The sequence below is a fragment of the Lutra lutra genome, chromosome 16 (assembly GCF_902655055.1).
Source record: "Lutra lutra chromosome 16, mLutLut1.2, whole genome shotgun sequence".
In the NCBI taxonomy this organism is placed as follows: domain Eukaryota; kingdom Metazoa; phylum Chordata; class Mammalia; order Carnivora; family Mustelidae; genus Lutra; species Lutra lutra.
In genome coordinates, this window is record NC_062293.1 from 39,846,304 (window position 1) to 39,867,847 (window position 21,544).

The 21,544-nt window shown below is 47.7% G+C and overlaps 1 protein-coding gene across 2 annotated transcripts in view; it reads left to right on the top strand.

The window, feature by feature from the left end:
- The window catches only part of ASIC2 (acid sensing ion channel subunit 2), a 1,015,092-nt gene that overhangs the window by 930,731 nt on the left and 62,817 nt on the right, over nt 1–21,544 (top strand). For both annotated transcript variants that reach the window (XM_047708911.1, XM_047708910.1), the window contains exon 3: nt 15,543–15,670. In XM_047708911.1, the coding sequence (XP_047564867.1) occupies nt 15,543–15,670 (128 nt within the window). The remainder of the gene's footprint in view (nt 1–15,542; nt 15,671–21,544) is intronic.

Sequence of the window (21,544 nt, forward strand, 5' to 3'; positions counted from 1 at the left end):
GGTCAGGGATCTTGGACTGTCTGGCTCACTGATGCACACCAGGGCAGTAAATATTGGTTAATACATTCGTGGAGGGAGGGGGGAGCCCTGAACTGTGCACACTGACGGGTCCAGGCAAGAGAGAAGCTGGCATTCCTGAGTGGCCGCTAGGTGCCCCGAACATTCGATCCCACAAGCTCTTTCAGTCATCCTAACCAGGTGTTGCAATCCCCACTATGAGATAAAGAAACTGGAGCCCAGAGAGGTTGAGTAAGCTTCCCAAGAACACACATTTCATTAACTAGCTGAACCAAGCTAAAAACCCATGCACGAACCCAAAAGCAATCCTCCTTTCACTACGTGCCTTTAATGTTCAAAATGTGATTGTAAAAGAACTCCCATGAAAATAGCTCAGGGGAAAAAAAATGGTCCAGGTGACATCTCTGAAGAGAGAATGGCAGATAATGATAGGTCTGTTAAATTTTTCCTTTTCTATTTTTCCCTCTTTTTTTTTTTTCCTCAATAGCAGAATCCTTGTATTGAACAAAAGCTTTATCACAGCCCCAGTATATAGAACAGATAAAGGTAGAACTGCCCTGGTTCACCTGGAGATGTGATTGTCTCTTGCTCACTATGGCTGACCCTAAGGAACCCTAAGGCTCCAGGGAACCCAGTTTGAAAGCATCAGATGGACACCTCATGTTCCCAGGGTAAAAATGGTGTCCAATAGTGTGTACATCCCAGAGACCGACTCCAAACATCTCCCTCCCTTCTTTGGGCATGGTCAAAGGAGCTCATGATGTGTCTGCTGAACTCTGGGGAAGCTGGCAGTCTGGACTTCTGGTTGAACACAGTAGATTGGACAGAAGTGTTTTTGGAGGCTCCCTCCATACACCCCACCTTAATGGCCATCGTGGGTTGGTTTTTTTGTTTTTTATTTTTTGTTTTTAAGTATAAACACACATGACGGAGAGGATGGGAAAGAAGGCAATAGTCAACGTCAGCAAGTTTTTGGAAGATGGAAGGCAGATAGTAATTACTCGGCGTGTGGCAGACAAAGCTGAGGGATAAGGGTCTGCACTGAAAAGCCGACTAAAGCCAGACAGTTCTCACCACTGAACCCCAGAAAGAGTCCAAGGCATCAGAGTTGGAGGCATCAGACAATGCTGAAGACAGGGATAAGAGAGAGGGAAAACTAGGAGGATTAGTTCAAAGCCTGTAAAAGGAGCTGTTAAGTCTCTCAGATATCTAGACAAGTACCTCTCCGCACCCCAGCACCCGATGGGATGAAACAGACCGGCTCTGGGCATGCGTAAACCAGACAGAGGTGAAGCATGAAAACAGAGAGAGGAGGTCAGGTTCTGCTTACTGAGTAGGGAGACCCCAGCCATCCTAATCTACCCTACCACCTCCAAATGGAAGTCTGGGGGAATCTCTTTCTGGAGAGACTGACAGGCTCATGAGGAAAGGTCCACATAGAATGACAGTCAGGAGGGTGTCTGGGTGGCTCAGTGGGTTAAAGCCTCTGCTTTGGCTCAGGTCATGATCCCAGGGTCCTGGGATTGAGCCCCACATCGGGCTCTCTGCTCAGCAGGGAGCCTGCTTCCTCCTCTCTCTCTGTCTACTTGTGATCTCTGCCTGTCAAATAAATAAATAAAATATTAGAAAAAAAAAAAAAAGAAGAATAACAGTCAGGAATCCCCAGACATGATGGCCTGGTTATATACCCTCCCAGAGGGAAGTCCCTTAGCAAGTCCTCCCACACCCAGGAATGACTGTGCAGCATTTAAGTCCCTCTTCATTATGAGTGGACAGCCAAAACATCTGGCTTTTGAGGAAAGCCACTAATAGGAAAGGAACCACACCAGCCAAACAAAAAAAGAAACTGTGAGGAAATAGAGATAATGATTAAAGCATAAGCTTTAGAGTCAGACAGAGCCTAAGTTCAAATCCCAGCTATACAACTTACCAGCTGTGTGACCTTGGGCAAGTTACTTAACCTTTCTGACTCTGCATTCCATCATATCTAAAATAAGAATAATATTATTATCTACTCTGAGAAGTTGTTAGGAAGACTGAAATGAGTTAATATTTATGAAGTACTTAGAAAAAGCCTGAAAAATATTGAGCACTGTATGAGTGTTTGATAAATACAAAATGAATGCAGAGAGCAGAAGGAAACATCAAACCACTTTTTAAAAATTCTCAGGAGATGAGAGATGATATTGCATCCATAAATACAAGCTATTAAAATAGGATGCTATTAAAAAGTAACATACAAAGAAAAAGTTGTGTTTTTTTTAACTCTTAGAAATTAAAATACGATTAGATTTTTAAAAAGTAATAATAATAAAAGGGTTGGAATTGGGGAAATTTCCTGAAAAGTAAAATGAAAAGACAAACAGATGGAAAATGGAGAGAAAAAAGATATGAAAATGAGAGGGTAAATCCAGGAAGTCCGACACGCTCCTACAAAGAGTTCTAGAATAACGAACCAGAGAGAATGGAGAAGAAGACGTTGGCAGAGAAGTAAGACACGAAGAGTTCCCAGCCGAATTACGTGAGTATTGGCTAAAGAATTCACCAAGTCCCGACCACAGAACAACCCAGACCAAGAGGCATCCTCGAGGAATTCAGGCTAACAGAGATGAGGCAAACCTTCCAAGTTTTTGGAGAGAAAAAAACAAATCGCCTACATAAGATCTACACTCAGCACGAGCCGGGACTGCTCAGCGGATGCGATTAAAACCAGAGGACACTGGGCGGAGAGGAGGGATGGGAAATCTTTCTTTTCTAAGACAGAATTCTCTACTCAGCAAGCTACAAATGAAGCATAAGGGTAGAATTTGATTTCAAATATATTCCAGGGGCACCTGGGTGGTACAGTCAGTAAAGCATCTGACTCTTGGTTGTGGCTCAGGTCATGATCTCAGGGTCATGAGATCAAGCCCCAGGTGGGGCTCCCTGCTCAGCTGCGAGTCTGCTTGAGATTCTCTCTCTCTCTCTCCCTCTCCCTTTGCCCCTCCCTCTGCTTGCATGTACGCCCTCTCTCTCTCTTTCAAATAATCTTTAAACATACATATATAAATATATATTCCACATATGTATATCATATAATTTCATACATAGATCAAATATATTGATATTATTTATTAATATTATATTAATTATATATCCTATATAATATTTCATAATATATTATATCATATATCATATATTATATTAATATAATATTAATTACATGTATCTAATGGTGCTATAATCATAATTAATATATTAATTATATTTGCATGTTAATATAATATATACATATATTAATGTATACAATATATTTTTTGGCGAGAACATTTACATTCTACTCTCTTCACAGATTTCCATTATACCATACAGTGTTATCAACCATAGTCACCATGTTTTATATTATACCCTCTGACCGTATTCATCTTGAAAGTTGGTGTCTTTTTACCAACCTCTGCCTATTTCCCTCACCCTTACCCCCTGGCAACCACTCCTCTGTCTCTATGAGTTTGGATTTCTTTTTTTTTTTTTCCCCACTTCTGTGATAGATATCTAGCAAACTAAAAAACAAAACAAAAGAAAGAAAAAAAAAAAACCAACAACCAAAGAGAAAAAGAAAACACAACAGGAAACTCAAAAGACTTTTACAAGAAAAGACCGAAATCTTTAGATACTACAAGGCTGGGGTGTGGATACTATTTACCTAGTTCTGTAAAAGCTGGAGACTGGCTTAACCGAAATATCGTGTACGTCTCCAGGAGGATGGAAAGAAAAGAAACACAGCAGACCACCCCTCCCAGAAGAAGTCTACGTCCTCACCTCCCATGGGAGGAATTTGGTGGCTAATACCTACAATTTTTTAAAACCAAGAAGTATCTTCCGAGCCATTGATGTCCAATGCAATATGAAAGTAAATACAAGTAAATACAAGAAGTAGTTTTTTTGGTTGGAAGTAGCTGTCTGAAAATTGGGGCTTGGGGCTCGGGGAGAGGCGGAGCCAACACTGCTGTTTTTCATTAAAAGCCTTGTGGAATCATTTGGCTTCTTAAATTATGTACATACATTGCTTTGATAAAAATTAAAATTAAATTTAAAACGATCCGAACTTCTCTGCATAGCTGGAAAGCCTGAGCGCCTATCAGGAATAGCAAACTTCTATCTCCTGTCATAAATGGGACATAGCCAGACAGGATGCCGATGGTTGCTATGGTTTCTCTGACATCTCTGCTCCCAGGAAGCACTCCTGTCATGGTGCCTGGTGCTGGGGACCTTCCCGGAAGGAATCCCGAGAGTCGGGAACCCGGGGACGTGCAGCAGCCAGCTGGAGTTCCGGGCTCACGCTCGGAGGGGGTCTTTTTGCTGGATGGGGCAGGCGGAGGGGTCTCCACAGGTGCCCAGGAATCGGGAGAAAAGACACCACGAGTCAGAAGCACGATTGGAGGCAAGCATCCATGAAGCAGCCAGAAAACTGACTTTCGCCGTTCTGAGAACTGCCTTACATACATGCAGAAAATATACCTGCTCTACTCATACGTCGCAGCCCGGCTGACCGTATGCAGATGAAGCAGACCCACCTCAGAGCTCATGCCCTCCTAGTTGGTAAATTGCCAAGGCGACCTACTGTGTGCCATACCCTCAGGGATACGCATGAAGGGCGCACTCCAGGTTTGCAAAGAGTTCACGATCTAGGGACTATCTCCAGGGTTCCTTTTACAGAGGAGACAGAAATGCGTTGATCCAACAACCCTCACGTTGCTTGCGGGCTGCCAGACTTTGCAGTCTGGGCACATGTACACAATTAAATGTCATCAAGTGCTCTAACTGCTAAGGATAGATGGAGCAGGTGATGGGTTCCAGAAGGAAGGAAAAGGGCAAATCAGGGGAGGCTTCCAAGAGAAGGTGACCTTTGGGCCTCGTCCCGGGCCTGGCTGCCAGGCGGATATGCAGAGGATGGGAGTTAGAGAGGGTGTGAGGCATAAGGAGGTGAGAGGCCAAACAGAGAGAAGGGAATCTGGAGCAAAAGTCCAGAACAGCCCAAGGTGTCCATGGTAGCTAACTCTAAGGTTGAGACCCAGAGCTGGACAGTTGGACAGAAGTCAATCACATCAGATCTGGTGTGTGCTGCTAACCCATCAATGCTGTCCTGTGAGTCCTGCTCCCCAGAGGTTGGTCCTCTAACCAACACACCAGCATCCCCTTGAGGCTTGTCAGAAATGCAGAATCTAGAGCCCAACCCGAATCTGCATTGTAACAGGAGTCCCTGGCTGACTCATGTTCTAGGATGAGAAGCTCTGATCCAGACCACCGTCTCCCACCCTTTGGAAGTATGCAGATGCCTTTTTAACATCTTGACATTTCTCAGACGTCATTCCCCCCACATGAACGCTATCATGCTTTTTATATTCACTGATTGAGAAAATATTAAATTACAGAAGGTAATGCTTTGAATGACTTTGACTTCCGTAATTATATCACAATCTATATACGTGATCTGTTTGGCATCTGCTTGTACCTAACTTGCATCACCAGCGTGTGCAAACAGAATGTTTATAAATAGAATCTCAATCATCCACCAACTTCCCCCATGGTTCCGGATATGTGGCACTTCCTGATGGCTTTTCAAGGGGGATGTCTCCTCCATGCGGGTTGCCCACCCAGAATCATCAGCCTTCTTACCAAGGAGTTTATAATCTCTGAGACTGAATGCACCACGGAAACTCATTATTTAAAGAATCCTTGGGATAAATGTTTTTGTAATGAGAGCAGACCAAACTGCACACCGGTGCCTTCACGAATGTATGTTTTGTGGACCTTCTGTTTAACAGGAATGTGTCAAATGAAGCCACTCTTCTTTGTTGCATAACTAAGACCCAACATTAACCCTCTCCTTCCCCAACATGGACAAATCACTCCATAGGATACAACGTGCTTCACCTGCATCATATCCTCTGACCCTCATATACTCTGAACGATGTAGACCGAGCAGGCTTAATCATTTAACAGATTAATCCACTGAACAGATGGTAAGTCAGCTAGTCTCTGAGGTGCCGAGTGGCTTTCCCATGACCTCATGGCCAAAGAGCATTGGAACTAGCACTTGAATCTATCTCTGATTTGGTCCTTGGTTCTTTCCGCCAAGAGCTAGTGTTTCTTAATAATGAAAACAGAAAAACGAGAAGGGAGGGATAAAAGCTGTTGCTTTGGTTAACATTTTCATTGCTTGGTTAACATCTTTGCCAGATCATGTCACAGGGGCTTTGAGGCTCTGCAGGAAGGGGTTGAGGTTTGCAGCCTTCACCACACTGTCGTGGCCACTTGCTAAGGAGCTGTCGTTGAGAACCCTGTACCCCACAACCTGCCCTGAACAGACATCATTGCAGCCCATCTGGCTTGGGGACACAGTGTTGATTTCTCTTCCTCCGGATCTGGTCTAGCCTCAAAATGTCACCTGTAAGCTCTGGAGTATGATCGTACCCATCTCTGTGCTGGGTTCAGATTTGCTCATCTAGACGTGCTGCTCAGCTGGGCCTGTCAGGAGAGGGGTGGGCAGGGAGCACAAGACACACACAGCCCTATGTTTGCCAGGCAGCAATTCAGGGAGCCTTTGTATTGTCTTTAGAAAACTCAGCCTCCTCTGACTTGCGAGGGCTGAGCAGCCATGTTGGGTTTTTAAAATCTAGTTTCCAGGACATTAAAATGAGATGCAGTGAGGTTAGGAGACTTGTGCATGATCGCAGGCTCCTAGAATTGCAAGGCTAAAAGTCACCTGAGGGATCAGCTCTATTCTGCAACCCCCCCTTTAATTTAAACAAGAGGAAACTAAGGCTCAGAGAGGCATTATAACTTGCCTGAGGTCACACAGCTATTCAGTGGTGGGGCTGGGAATCAGACCCAGGGCTCCATGATTTCAGAGCCCACACTTTTCTTGGGCTCCCCTTTCTCCTGCTCCCCTTTCCAGGGCCCACCTTGGCCTCCTTGGATTCCTCTATGCATGCCAGAAGGGCTGGAGGAACCAAGATGGCGCCCCTAGTGGACCACCAAAACAGTGTTTGGCAGAACCTTTCCACCAGAGCTCTCAATGGCTGGAGCTAGGACCTCAGTCCCTATTATTGTCACCGTCCCACACAGTGAGCCTTCCCCTGAACTCTGAGATGAGAGAACACAGGCTGCTGAACCCAATGTCAATTAAAAGATTCTCTCCCTTCATCCTGTACAGCTTCATCCCTGTACAGCTTGAACCCTTATTAGCTTGTCACCTGGGACCAGTGCTTCCTCTAGTCGACTGACAAAGGGCAGGGGAGAGTGAGGAGTCAAGATACCTGGTTCCTGGACTCTGCCAGGCCACCACTTGCCATGTGGCCATTGGCCACTCTCCTCCCTGTGGGTCTCAATTTTCTCACCTACAAGATGAAAAGTTAGTTGGATTCAAGCAGTGTCAAGGACTGTCCTAGCTCCAAAATTCTATGCAGCCATGAATGTGGACCCTGGGCCTGTCCTTTCCTTTCTTTGGACTTTGGTTTCTTCACCTATAACATAGATACAATGTAAAAATATATATATAATTTATATATATTTCCCTAAGTGGGAAAATTGACATATTGACGCCTGTCTCGGGATGCTGGGGAGGATCTGGGACGTGAAGTCTGTGAGCCCCAGAGCTTACCATACTCATGGGAGTGTAGTTGTTTGCCATGTCCTATAGGGACATGAATGGCTCAGAGTCCGGGCCTGCAAGCTCTCAAAGGGGACCTACCCCATGGAGAATGCAGCCAGTGACACCAGAACAGCATTCTGTCTGAGTGATGCCAGGTATTAGAGGGCAAAAAAGCAGAACCTTGTGAGCGGACGGCCAGGGACGGATGCTGGATTTGCTCACTGTGGCTACAGCAAGCTGACCACTCTGAGCCTTTGTTTTCTTCTCTGTAAAACATTTGTTCTCGTGTCTGGAATAAGCCTGCCTCTTGGGGCAACTCTAAAGCATAATAAAGGGATCATCCAGCCTCTGACCACATCCCAGTGGCTCCGAGAACAGGCCAAGGGCATGCCTGTCTCGGGGCTTCCTCACCGGCTGGAACACACCTGCTTCCTCCTGGAACACTCTCCTGGGGTCATCCCATGAGCCACCTGCCCGTCAGCCAGGTCCCTTCCTACAGATAGTCACGCTGGAAAGCCCGGGAGAGTCATAGCCCCCCCAACTCCCACCCCCCCCACCTATGCGGTCTCGCTGTCCTCTCCCATGCTTCTCCCCCCAGCACTGGGCGCGGCTGGCCTGTGTCCCTGGTTGGTGTCTGCTCTGCCCAGAATGAGAGCTCCAGGAGGACACAGGACCTGCTCGGTTCCCTGCTGGGCCCCCGGCCCCTGGCCTGTGGCAGGTGTCCACGCAAGGCATTTGGTATGTCACTGTCCAGTGGACAAGGGGACAGATGCAGAGTGGTGGCAAGCACCCAGGGCCCTCGGGAAGGCCAGAGTTTTCTCTGGTTCTGTGAACAGCAGCACTTCCAGGAGCCACTTCAGGGAAGTAAGAGGAGATGAGCATGGTTTCGGAGATAGTTCCTCTCTTACCCTCCTATCTCTTTCTCTGTCTCTCTCTCCATCGTGTACACACACACTTCAGTCCCCAGAGAATGGCAGGGCCCAGCCCCAGCATCTGGTGAGCAGTGTCAGAGCCAGAGAAGCCAGTGGGGAGCCCGGAGAGGGGGGTGGTCCAGCGGATGGACGGCCCCTCCCCAGCCTGGCTGAAACATGGACCTGGACACTCCAGGCCCCTCTCCCTGAGCTCGAAGATCAGTGAGGCCCAAAGGCTGAGTCTCGCCCCCACTGTGATATCATAGGCCACAGAAGCCAGGCAGATGGCAGCCACCCAAGACAGTAACACCAGCCAGGTCCCTTCAGCAGGGTGTCCCGAGCAGTCTTTGCTATGACACCACCCCCCCAGCTTAAGTCCCTACACAGCTGCCCGCCAGGCTCTGAATGACTGACCACCTGCTGCCTTGAGATGGTGGCAGTGGGTCCCGATGGCTCAGCAGGCCTTGTGCGGACCCAGCTTGGCCAAAACCTCACCTAGGAGACCCAGACAAATGGGCCACCCTCCTGGCATCTCTGTATCTCCGCTGTAAAAGGAGAAGCTGGGACTCTGTGAGTCTCAGAGATCAGCTGTGCTGTTTGTTCACTTCTGCAAGCAGTATGATACTTACTATGTGCCAAGCATTATGCAGATATGCATGAATTAAACACTGATCCTGTCCCCAAGTATCTCCCAGTCTTAGTGGAGAAAGAGTTAAGTGGAAAAGAGAAGTACCAGATATTGGGACATCCAGTGGAGGAGACCTTCCAGGACAGGAAAACTGGATAGGGATCAACAAGATGGAAGGGGAGAAGGGCCAGTCCAGATGCAGGGGGTCCCATCAGGAAGGAGGAGTGAGAAAGGACACCTGACCCAGCTGGGTTTTTTTTTTTAATAAGAACATTATTTATTATTGAGACTTGAGTTTATAAATCCATTTTTTTTAATTGAAGCAGATTTAGCTTTTTTTTTTTTTGTGAGTTATTATCCAGCTGGGTTTTATTGAAAGCCGGAAACACTGAATAAGGACGGTGACAGCATTATAAGCCTGAGCATTTCTTAATCACCAGACTCTGTGCTAAGGGTTTTCTGTGCAATGCCAATAGCCCTATGAAGACAGATCCATTATTAGTTCCAAGCCCATTCTGCAAATTTTGCAGAAAACCCAGGCTCCAAGAGATGAAAAAGCTTGCCAAAGGTCACAGAGCTAGACTTGATCTTAGCCTGCCTGACCCCAGAGCCCCAAGAATTTAACCAACTGTCCTAGGCTCTGTCTGGTTCTGACCCCCCAGGTAGAAGGCCTGTGTTCCTACCTCTCTTACAATGCCCAGGTCACTCCCTGGGGAAAAGCGTTCTCTACTCCAGGTGAGAGCTCTGTTCACCATGGCCCCACCCATTGTGTCCCCAGGATGTCCATCCACCATGAAGGGCTATTGGCTGTCCTGTGGGAGACAGGGATAGTGTCCTGAGCCCCTTTGCACAGAAGTCTCTCCAGGTCAAAGCACCGAGCATACCTCCGCTAGCGAAGCCTCCAGGAATGAGGACACACTGGGGTTGGGGCCATGGGGAAGGTTAGCATGGAAACAAGAAGACTTCTGGTCACAGTATGTAACTTCAGATCCTTGAAGGCGTGTCAAGTGGAAAAAGGGATGGAGCTGGGAGCAGGGGGAAAATCTATAAACAGGCAGTTTTCAGCTCAAAATAAGGATGACCTTTGAAAACCATGGACCACCCTGAAGGCCGTGAGGTCTCCCGCCAAGAATACTCAGACACAGCAGCATCCTTCCATGCATGGTGCTGCACAGGTGCCTCTAGCTGTCTCCCAGAGCCCGGGCAGTACATGCCCTCTGGGGTCCGAACCAGTGAGGACACAAGCAGGCAATCAACAGGATAATCCAAGGAAAGATGAATGAAGGACTGTTTACAAAGGTGTGGGCAAGGCTTGGGGGGGGCAGGACAGCCACTACCATGCCTAGGGAAAGGGGAAGAGAGCTGGCATCAGAACTCAGACAGAGAGCAATACCAAGAGCTCCCCTTAGCACCCCCAGTGCAGAACTGTGGCTTTCCTAGGTGCTGTGCGGCTAACTCGCAGTGACCCAGCAACTGGAGCTAAGAGACTGAATATCCCAGAGTCACTCCTCTCTTCTCCAGTTTCCTACAGGCCCATCATCACTGGCTGACCCCAGCCAGAAGCCAGAGGGTGAGGACAGTCTCTGCAGGTGCAGCTCCCAGGGCAGAGAGCCGAATGCAGAGGACTGGCTAGGGGAGGCTATCCTGCACTGAGCTGAGCCCCCATGCATCTGGCCTCCCTCCTACCCTCTCCTCTCCAGCTAGCTATCCTAGCCACTGTTGTAAAGTTGGTTTTGGCCAACACAGATTGCTCTGTATCAACATATCCCTGCCTTAGCCTAGAAAATTCCTCTGGCTTTTCAGAAAATCTTCCCTTCCTACTTCCCTCGTGTTTACTTTCTTGGAATATTTCCTGTAATTTGCAAAGATTAAATATTTAAGCTTCTTTTATTGCTATGTACTTTCCCGGCCCCATTATGCATTCTGCCCGTGGCTTGCCCATCTCCTCCCCCAGAGGTTCCAAATCCTTTCTGCATGCACAGAAAACGCTCTACAGGTAGACCTCACCTTGAGCCGGCCATGGCTGTGTACTTGAAAAGGGGTACGGTATTCTGGCTTGGGCTGGGACGCGCCTTACCGCCTTCCTCCTGATCCAACATTATCTTTCATGTTTGGTCTTAATTAACAAGGGCTCCCAACACTGTGCATGTAGTAACTTTCCCTTTCACTGTGCTCTCTCATGCTCTCACGCACTCACTCGCTCTCAGGGGCTTTGAATCCTGGTGTTCATGATATGTAAACAAATCCTTCGCTGCACTTAGGGCCCACACTCTGCAGCGGCTCCGTGTCAGATCATTTGGTGGTGAGGAGAACACGAGGCTGGGAAGAATTCTGTCCATGCCAGTCTGGGTTCTGGTCAGGGCTGGCTCCTCCAACGTGCCACCCATGTGGTCATGCTGATCCCCGTGCTCCAAAGGTCACACCCTTGCTTGAATGTTCAGCTGTGGCTGTCTTGAAATTCATAATTTTTTTTAAGAAGGGTCCCCACATTTTCATTTTGTGCTGGGACCCCAAAACTGCGTGGGTTGTCCCAGTTATTGTTATAGCTGCTACTGCTGTGGTTTTATGGGCAACCCACCTAATTCTCAGCAGGAGGGACCCCCCACACCGCCAAGTCGTGTGATGTGGACAGGCAGCCTGTGCTGCTGGCATTTCCCTGGGTCCAACCAGACCCTGGGCAGACTCGCAGCTGTCAAAGGGCAGGGAATGAATTAGAAGTCAGAGGACTTGACTTCTAGCCCCTGCTCTACCCTGGACTTGCTGTGTGCACTTGGCCAAGTCACTTCCCCTCTCTGGACTAGATTGCTACTTGCCCACCTGTGTTTGGCCTCAGTTAACCTATAGTCGAATCTCTGGAAATGCAGATGCCTGGGCTCTACCTCAGAGTGACTGTATGGAGGGGTGGGTCCCCAGAATCATCACCCAGAGCTCCCTACATGATTTTGATGTGCATTCCTGTCCAAGAACCTCTGAGGTACCTGACTGGAGCCTTTGACTCTGTCTATATTGGATCACTGCATTCTTAAGTTGGGTCTTCACTGTGACACTGATAGCATCCATGTCCAGGAAGTGTAGGACACTGCAGGTGGGTACTACAGGGCAGAGACTGGAAGGGGGCTGCTCACTACTCAGACTGGAGAATGACCCACAGAGGGAGGCTGAGGGCAGCTCTATGAAGGAAGAGAAACTATCTGGAGATGGGAGACTAAGTAGTGTTATGGAGAACCAGGGCCAGAGGACCTGTGCTGTCCCTGATGCTGTGAGACGTCTGAATCTGTTCATACCTAACATTCTCCAGTGGCACTGCCCACTGAAGTTGTCACTAGCCACATGCGACTATTTAAGTAAATTAATTAAATTGAAATTCAATTAAAGATAAATAAGGCAAACAAAAAAAAGGTAAGTATGTGAGGTGATAGATGTATTAATTAATCTGATGAGGAAATCCTTTCCTAACAGGTACATATATCAAATCCTCACATCATATACTTTACCTCACAATATGTCAGTTATACCTCGGTAAAGCTAGGGGGGGTTAATTAGGCAATTAATTGAAATCTCAGTTCCTTGGTTGCACTTGTCACACTTCATGTTGTTATAGCTCCTATGTTGGAGAGCACGGATTCTAGAACATTCCACCTTGACAGAAAGTTCTCTAAAGAGAGTGGAAGCCTTACCCATCGCTCTTTTCTGTGTCCAGCCAGTCGCTGGATATTTGTAATGATAGGAGATCATTTAGAAATGTACTCTGCCCCAGCCCCTGCTGCTTCTGGAATAAACTCCCCTTCCAAACCCAACCCGCTCTGGCTGGCCTTGGGCAGCTCTCACAAGGCAGGCATGCCTGGCCTGTCTCCTTTGCCCATTACTCGAAGCGTTTCTGACAGAAAGACTTCACTTTTCATTTCTCCCTGTAAGCCATGGGTCCCCTCCTTTGAGCCTGTCTTACTGGCTCTCGGGTTTCCTAAGCTCAGTTACCTAGCTGGCACGCAGCTTCAGAGAGCTCCAGAAAACAAGTTTTGGCATCTCTCCCATCCCACACCCCACAGCTCACTGAACATGACTTCAGTTCATCCAAGCACAAGCATCCCTGTGATCCCAGCATGACACCACTTTCGCTGCTTCCCTATCCAAGCCTGTTCATCAGGCTCCTGACCTCTCCTCCACCCTTCCCCTTCCCACCCATCCTCCATCTCCCGCAGTCGCCTTCCCTGATGCTCCTGTGGGGCACTGGGAGGAATAAGGGGCACTCACTTCTCTGCAGCATTCACCATCCCTGGGAGAGACAGGCCTCAAATCACAGGCATGCCGGGACATTCGGACAGCATTCTGCACACAGACAATCTGGGTAAAAAAATAGCAGAACATTTGACCACCGGAGGGAAGGGGGTGTGTTTGTGGATTGCCTGGGATCCTCTCCCATTTCTCTAACACAGGACAAAAGGATTCCTGACTGAGGGTCTCTTCTTCCTAAACCCCATGCCAGCCACTAAGCTCCAAATTTGGACTCTGAAATCCCTGCCTATCCTTCTTACTAATCCCTGTGTGCCTACTAAGCCCTTCTGTGTATGTACCCCTACCTTGGAATTGTTGCCCATCAGAAACCCCCCGCCCCTGCCTCTGTCACTGTCTGTGGGTCACTGTCACCAGGCTGTCTATGGGTCTTACCCATTCCCGTGCCTGGCCCCAGCCCTTCCTTCCTCTCAGTGTTCGTCCCCAGACTATGATCCCAGTGCTAACACCTCCCTCCCTCACTCACTCACCTCGACCTCCATTTGTCCCCTATTCCATCTTCCCCCATTCCTGCATTTATCCATCCTCTCCCCATTCCCTTCTTTGAGAACACTCCTTGATTTGGACTCTAGATTGGCCTTGTCCATTAATAACTGCATGAAGTTTGAGTCACAAATCCCTTATTCACTCAGCAGGCATTGCCTGAGTGCATGCTATATGGCCTGGCCCCACAGAGGACCTTTGAGATCCAGGGAGACAGCCCAGAACTTGGCTTCAGGATCCTCCAGCCTGGTGGATAAAGAATTAGTGCCCGGTGTGGCAGAAGTTTCATCAGGCATATGTAAGGAACACAAGAGAGCAAGAGAAGGGTTCGCTTTGGGTGGGGCTGGGGGCTGAATCTTCGGGGACGAGTAGGGAGATTGGTCGGGTGGACAAGGTTGAAAGGCTTTCCAGGCAGAAGGAATGCATGTGCATTCATGCAGAGCAGAGACCAGTAACAACCAATCTGGGCAGCCCGGGAGGGTTGGACCATCTGGCGCCATGAATGAGGCTGCCCCGAGAAGGCTGGTAACAGGGGCAGGTTAGGGAGGCTGCGCTCCTTATCAGCCTGGGAGAAAGTTGTGCAGGTTTTCATGCTGGACAGCTCCCTCTGCGGGCTGTTGGGCAAGAGTAAGACTGAGGATTCTGACCCAGGAAAGACTCATACAGCCCACCTGTGCATTCTCTACCAATTGTGAGCCCATCTCTGCCATCCCATCACCTTCCACCACTCTTGCCACCTCCCGCTGCCAAGGGCCATTTCTCTTGTGAAGTGAAAGAGAGGCAGAAGTGTCTCTTCTGGTTGCCCATCTCCTACAGCTCCAAGGGGCAGCAGGCATCTTAGCATACAAGCAAGTCCTCTATTTTCATTTCTGCTGCTGTGTCTTCGTCTCTTCCCCCTCCTGATCCCCTCACCTTCAGCTCATGGCCCAGCAGAGAAGCTAGTGAATAAAATAAAGGTGCTTGACTCACTTCCTAATCCCATTTTATAGTGCCAGAGTCAAAAGCAAAGGGTTGGCTTAACTGGCCTGAATTAGCTTCTGACAGCTACTATAACAGATGCCACAAACTTCCTGGCTTCAAACAATACAGATTTATTCTGTTATAGTGCTGGAAGTCAGATGTCCAAAACCCGGTCTCACAGGGCAAAAATCTAGGGGCTGGCAGGGCTGCATTCATTATAGGGGTTCCAGGGGGAAAATCTGTCCCCCTGCCTTGTCCAGCATCCCGTGGCTTGTGGCTCTTTCCTCCATGTCCAAAACCAGCAACAAAGCTTCTTCCATTCTATCCCTGACTCTGACCCTCCTTGTGAGGACCCTTGTGATGACATTGGGCTGCCCAGATAATCCAGGATAACCTCCCCATCTCCAGGCCCCTCACTTAATCCCATCTGCAGTATCCCTTCTGCAGGGCAAAGTGACATCTTCATAGTTTCCAGGGATAAAGATGTAGATGTATTTGCAGGTCATCATACTGCCCACCATGTGGCCTTTTCTGGTGTCCCTCTGAGCTTCTGAATCCCAGGAGTCTGTGAGCATCTGCTATCACTGACCCATGGCTCTGTGTGTCTTTGTCCTTTCAGAGGAAACGACATTTGAAGCAGGAGTGAAAGTTCAGATCCACAGTCAGTCTGAGCCGCCTTTCATCCAAGAACTGGGCTTTGGGGTGGCTCCAGGGTTCCAGACTTTCGTGGCCACCCAGGAGCAGAGGGTAAGTTCCTGGGCTCCCTGGACCAGAGGTCCCGGGCCGACGCTGGCCACCTGCATAGGCATGAGGAGGGGAAATGGGACTCCCACTTTTGGAAGGTTCTGAGTCCACTCAGGAGGCCTGAGCGGGGATGGGCTTGGGACAGAGGCTCACCTAGAAATTGGAGAAAGGTATCAGCTTAACCTCTGTGACCCAATTCTCCCATACCATCCATCAGTTCCTAAAATTGGGTGTGAGAGAAACCCAGCTTACTTTCTTTTTCACTGAATTGGGTCAGGGTTTTTTCCAGAACCTTTTGGGTGGGGGGGGGGCAAAACTTTCTTAATCTATGGGAAAGCACTGAGAGTGTAGGCCTCCCAAGCTGTTCCCGTACTTAATTCCTGGGATACTGGCTGGAGCACACAGTGGGTGGGATGTCAGCTTTGAGGCAGACACAGAGGAGGCTGGGAGGCGGGCTGGCCTCCACAGGCCTCAGAGGCTGAGACAGGTGGAGAGATCAGAAATGAGCATGCACGGGTGTCCTAGGTGGGAACCAAGTGGCGCAGCCAGAAAACCTCATCTTTAAGGACAAAGAAGAAGGGCATGGAGCAGATGGCAGGGAGCCAAGTTCAGGGCTGAGGATTTGAGTCGAGAAGGGTAAGAACACAGACGAACAAGTCCAGGCATGCAGACAGACAGGCTGCCCTGGTGAGCCCAGAACCCAAGCTATTAGCCTCATGGGCTTTTGAGTACCGCCAACCCCAAGCAAAGCCAGACACTCGTTAAAGTGACAAGGACAGATTTTAATCAAAAATATACCCTTGCAGTAGGGACAAAGATTCAGCATGAACGGAACTCAACTTCCATTTTCACAGAGGTGGCTGGCATCTTAATGTAAATGTGAGAAGGGAGGGGAGCAGAAGGGTCTGGGGCAGTCAGGGAAGTGAAACATGGCAGAAAGCAGGAAGGGGGGGGACTGTTCCATGAGAAACCCACCTGGGTTTGCTAATAGGCACCTGTCAGAGTTAGGCTCCTATCTGTCCACAAAGACAAGGGGACGGAAGCCCAATCTTTAGGTGTTGGCTGGAGCAAACAGTAAATGCTTTCGGCAGGCTTGAGTTTTCTTAGGCAGGGACTTACCTTCTATGAGTGACACCAAAGAAATTTCTGGCCTGAGTGGGAAGCTGGAGCTCAGGACTTCTAAGAACCCTTGACTCTCTTCCTCTTCCCAAAAGGAAACCAAGGGACTCCCCACGGTGAGTGAGAGACAGGGACAGCCCCGTTCTGGGCTTCAGAGAACAAATTTGTTGTTTGCTTTGAAGTGTGTTCTCAGAAAATCAGCCTCATTCATAGCAGCCTTGTGATGAGTATTATAACTAATAATAAGATATTTGGTTAAACATTTTACAAATCTTCAAAGCATTTCTGCTTCATCTCATTTCATCATTTCATTCATATTAATAGAGAAATACAAAAACACATCCCGGAGCTAAATCTAATAATAAATTATGTTTACATGTATATGAAAGAGCATATTCATAGGAAATAAGACTCGAAGGAAATAAGCCAGAATACCCACAGTGGGGAAATTGTGAATGATTTATTTTCTTTTCTGGGTTTTCCACGTGTTTTAGAATGTGGCTCTTTTGTTTATTCAGTCAACAAATGTTTGTTGAACCCCAACTATGAACAAGGTGGCAGAGATACGGTGGTGAACAAAAGAGACCAAGGGTCTGTCCCACAAAGCCTACGGATTAGCGGTTTCTTTCCCAAACAAAAAACAATAATTAAATAATGTGAAGCAAAGTATAATGGTGATTGGTCCCATTTGTATGATCTCATTCTGCCATTAGTATCCAGCTGACCCTGATTCTCAAACACCGCATTTTAGTGATTCTAAGAAGTACAGTTGACTTCTGAACAACATGGGGTTTGAGGCACCAACCTCTAATAGAGAGTCGAAAGTCTATAAGCTTTGACTCCCCAGGAACTGAATTAGTAATAGCCTACTGTTGACCAGAATTAACACATATTTTGTATGTTCTATGGATTATATACCATAGTCTTACAATAAAGTAAGCTAGAGCTAGGAAAATATTAAGAAAATTATAGGGAAGAGAAAATACACTTACCACATTGTACTATATTTATAAAACACACACACACATATAAGAACACCTGTCTTGTTCAAGGGTCCACTGTACTTTTTTTTCATATTTTAACATTTCTGAAATCGGGATTTGTCTCTCAATCAATGGCACCTTAGAGCTAAAACTAGCATTGCTATTTCTTTCTCGGTGGCATATAAAATCATGGTGTATCCTACGGTCTGCCTTGGCTACATTGTTTCCCTTCCAGCATTCCCTGCTTCATCTCAAAGCTCAAGGGAATCTTGGGAAAAGGCCAGGGGTGACAAGACTGTGGGAGCAGGAAGCCTTTTCCTGGAAAGTTGAGGTGAATCACACTAGGGAAATGGACTCCTGAGTGAGAGCCCAAAGAGGAACTGGTGATTTAAAGGATACCTACCATGAATCCCTTTGAGAATGGGGAAGTCCTTTTGCATGGTAAAAAAAAATCACTCAACCCACGCCAAGTATATACAGACCTCCTTTTTTATTTTTTCATTTTTTTTAATTCCAAAAGAGCACACTATTGCACTGTCACCCAAAGCAAAGATCACTGTTTTAAAAATCAGTATCTGCCCTAAACCCAGTAAAGCCAGGGTATGCTGCTGCCTTCTGGGACAGGCTGAGAAACACACCTCTGGCTTGCTCAGCTACAGTGGGAGCCCTGTGTGATCCCAGGACCGGCACCACCACCACCAGAGACAAGCAGCGGGATGATACACTGGGGTGGAGACAGACCCTGGAAGGGGGATATAATACCAATCACTTCCAACTGAGCACACACCAACTACCAGGCATCAAGCAACCGAGACACTTGACATGCATTCTTTCATTTTACCCCCCACAGCAACCCCAAAAAGGAAATAATATTATCTCCACGTTCCAGAAGATAAAACTGCACAGTTAGGTAACTTGCTTAAGGTTGCATAGTAGGGGGAGAGCAGGACCCAACTGTGAGCCCACATCTCTCTGTGGAGAGGAAATCAGCCTGGGGGCCCAGAGGCCTCAAGTCTAGTCCTAATGTGCTGTGAGACCTCCGACAATTTGCTTCCCTCCCTCTGCCATGGGTTTCCCAAGCATGGAATGGAAGGGCTGGGTTAGACGACCTCAAAGGGCCTCCAGCATTAATAGCCCCGCAGTCCCAGGTAAATAGTATCCCTAAAACTTTAGAAGAGAGGTTCTGAGCATGCTCCTCGGTGGTAACCCTGCCTCAGCTCACACACAGAGTGGTCACATTGCTACCCTACCGAAATCCCTTAAATTCCAGCACTTCTCATAATTTGCAAAGCCTCAACCCTTAAGAATGGCTTCTGAGGTCCTGTTCAATGTGGCCCCAGCCCTCTCTCCGGCTTCATCATTCCCTGTGGTTGACAAACATGCCTTGGACATCAGCCAGACACTCTGTGTCCTTCGATGCCTGCTTCATGCATTTGCTCCCGCTGTTCCCTCTGCCCAGAATCCCTTCTTTGTCTTATCTGCTTGGCAAAGGCCTACTCATACTTCCAAACACTGCTTAAAGATCATGGTCTTTAAGAAGACTTTCTCCCACCCCTAAGAAGGAGCTAGTTGCTCCATTCAACTCTCTGCACATTCATTTATTCCTTCAGCAAATACTCAATGAGCACTTCTTGTGCTGGGAAAATGAAAATCAGCAAGACCTGCTCCCAACCTGGGAGCGCTCAGAGAATGAAGTGGGTTTGTTGACAATTTTGTCACACTCCTTAAGAGATACAAAAGTCTCCTTGTAGGACTTACTTCCCTTGTGCATCACTTATCTTTACACCTGCCTTTTAAGAACTGATTTCTTCAACCTCCAGCAGCCCTTGTCTCACTGTAGACTGGGAGCTCCCTGAGAGCAAGGCCTATACCTCTTAGATTCTATAACATCGGTGCCTTGCTTATATGTGAGCTTAGGAAATGTGCATTGATCAAAGAATGAATGAACCCTGATGCCCAGATCCGCACCCTCTGTTCAAATAGCACTCAAATGTTATACTCTAAAGCTCTCCCTGCCTCCCCCCTCCCACCCCTGCCAAAATCCCCATGTAAATGTGCCCTGAGGGCTCTCCTTCTCCCTGAGGCTAAGCCAGCCTGTGACAGATGAAGTTATCTTTATCATTCTGTCTACACATTTAGAGATCCTAATCAAACCAAAAGCTTATGAAATGGGTCAGGGTTGGAGACCATCCGTGCACATGAGAGTGGATACAGCAGATGAGAAGGGCAGGATAGCACTCTGGAATTTGCGGAGAATTATACGAATGTGTGGATAGATCAAGTGCAAAGCTAGGACATTCAAGTTTAGTGCTTATTAAGACCCAAGACTGTCTTCAATGTTGACATCATCAGTCAAACTCTTTTCCCTAATTTAAGGTGATTGCCAATCCTGATGGGATTCCCAGTTGTGATTTGATATCAGAAGACTTTCATCATCTCCCATGCCCTCCTCCAAGAGCCTAGTGGTGATTCAAATTAGTAATTCAGCCACTTTGCCCATACCTCCAGGTAGGTCTGAGAATGAATCTGGAGATCCTGGGTAGTCAGTAGGCCACCAGCCCCTACTGTTCAGAAAATTTCCTGGAAAACATGGCCCTGGGTCTATATTTCGAAGTCTCAGAAATGCCTTGGGGTACAGGGTTGGAAAATCACTGGCCAGAGGTATCCCATTTTCACCAAGAACCCCTTTCAACACCACTCGTTCATTCGCCAGTGGGAATGAGAAGGGTTCCAATCCCAAAACCTGGACTCCGTGTTGGTTCCTCACTTGGGCTGTTTCCAAAGTACCATAAGAATGCCCACCGTCACACCCTACCCTGCACTGAGCAGCTGCCCACTGGCCTGTTTGGGGCTGTAAATAAAGGCAAATATAAATGGTTGGGTCCTGCTGGACCCAATTAGGTCATTGGCGGGATGTGTGGGCCCAGCTGGCTCCTGCAGAAGCTTATGCCTTTGCCTTTAGTGTAGGTTGGCCACACTTCCAACATTTGGAGGGAATTCTGCTATGGCTCACAACAATAGTATCCCCTCCCCCACCCCCAAATAAACAGTCTCAGCTGTTGGGTGGGGTGCCCCCGTCTGCTCTTGACAGCTCTGCTCAAGCTTCCAAATGCAACTTCCTAAGTGACTCTCAAAAGACAAGACTCATTCATCAATGTGACAGCCAGATCCAGGGTCTGTAGTATCTGCTTCATGGGCCTCATTAGAAATGAAGGTTGGCCCATTTGTTTTTTTCAAGGCAGAAGAGAGAACTTGTTGTGCCTGCCTTCAGCAGCTTCCAAAATGCCCAAGCTGGCATCACATAAATATGGTAGCATCTGGTTCCGCTCCAGAAAGCACCACGGAGGCGCCAGAAGGCAGGACGGCCTGCTGGGTGGCCATTCCCTCCATGATCAATAGGGTACGTGTCTCCCATAAATAGATAAAAATAAGAACCAACTAAGCATTTACTAGCATAGCTACTTAACCACTCGTTACCACTCAGCATCCAAAATAGAAATTCTCCCAGATCCCCACATGGTTTTGCCAATACTCGGGTTTTCGCCCTTCTTTCCTACACAACGAGTGCTTGCTTTTTTCAAAGTGGAAGTGATGGCAGGGGGTGGAGAAGGAAGAAGAAGCCTTGTTGATTGGCTAGGATGAGCCAGTATCTCAGCTTTATTGGGGTTATCCCAAAATAAGCCCACATAAAAATATGTTCAAGTCTCGTAAGAAGATAAAATCACTCTACCCTGCCTCCCCTCTACCTTGCAGCCTCTCCCTTCTTTCCCTAACA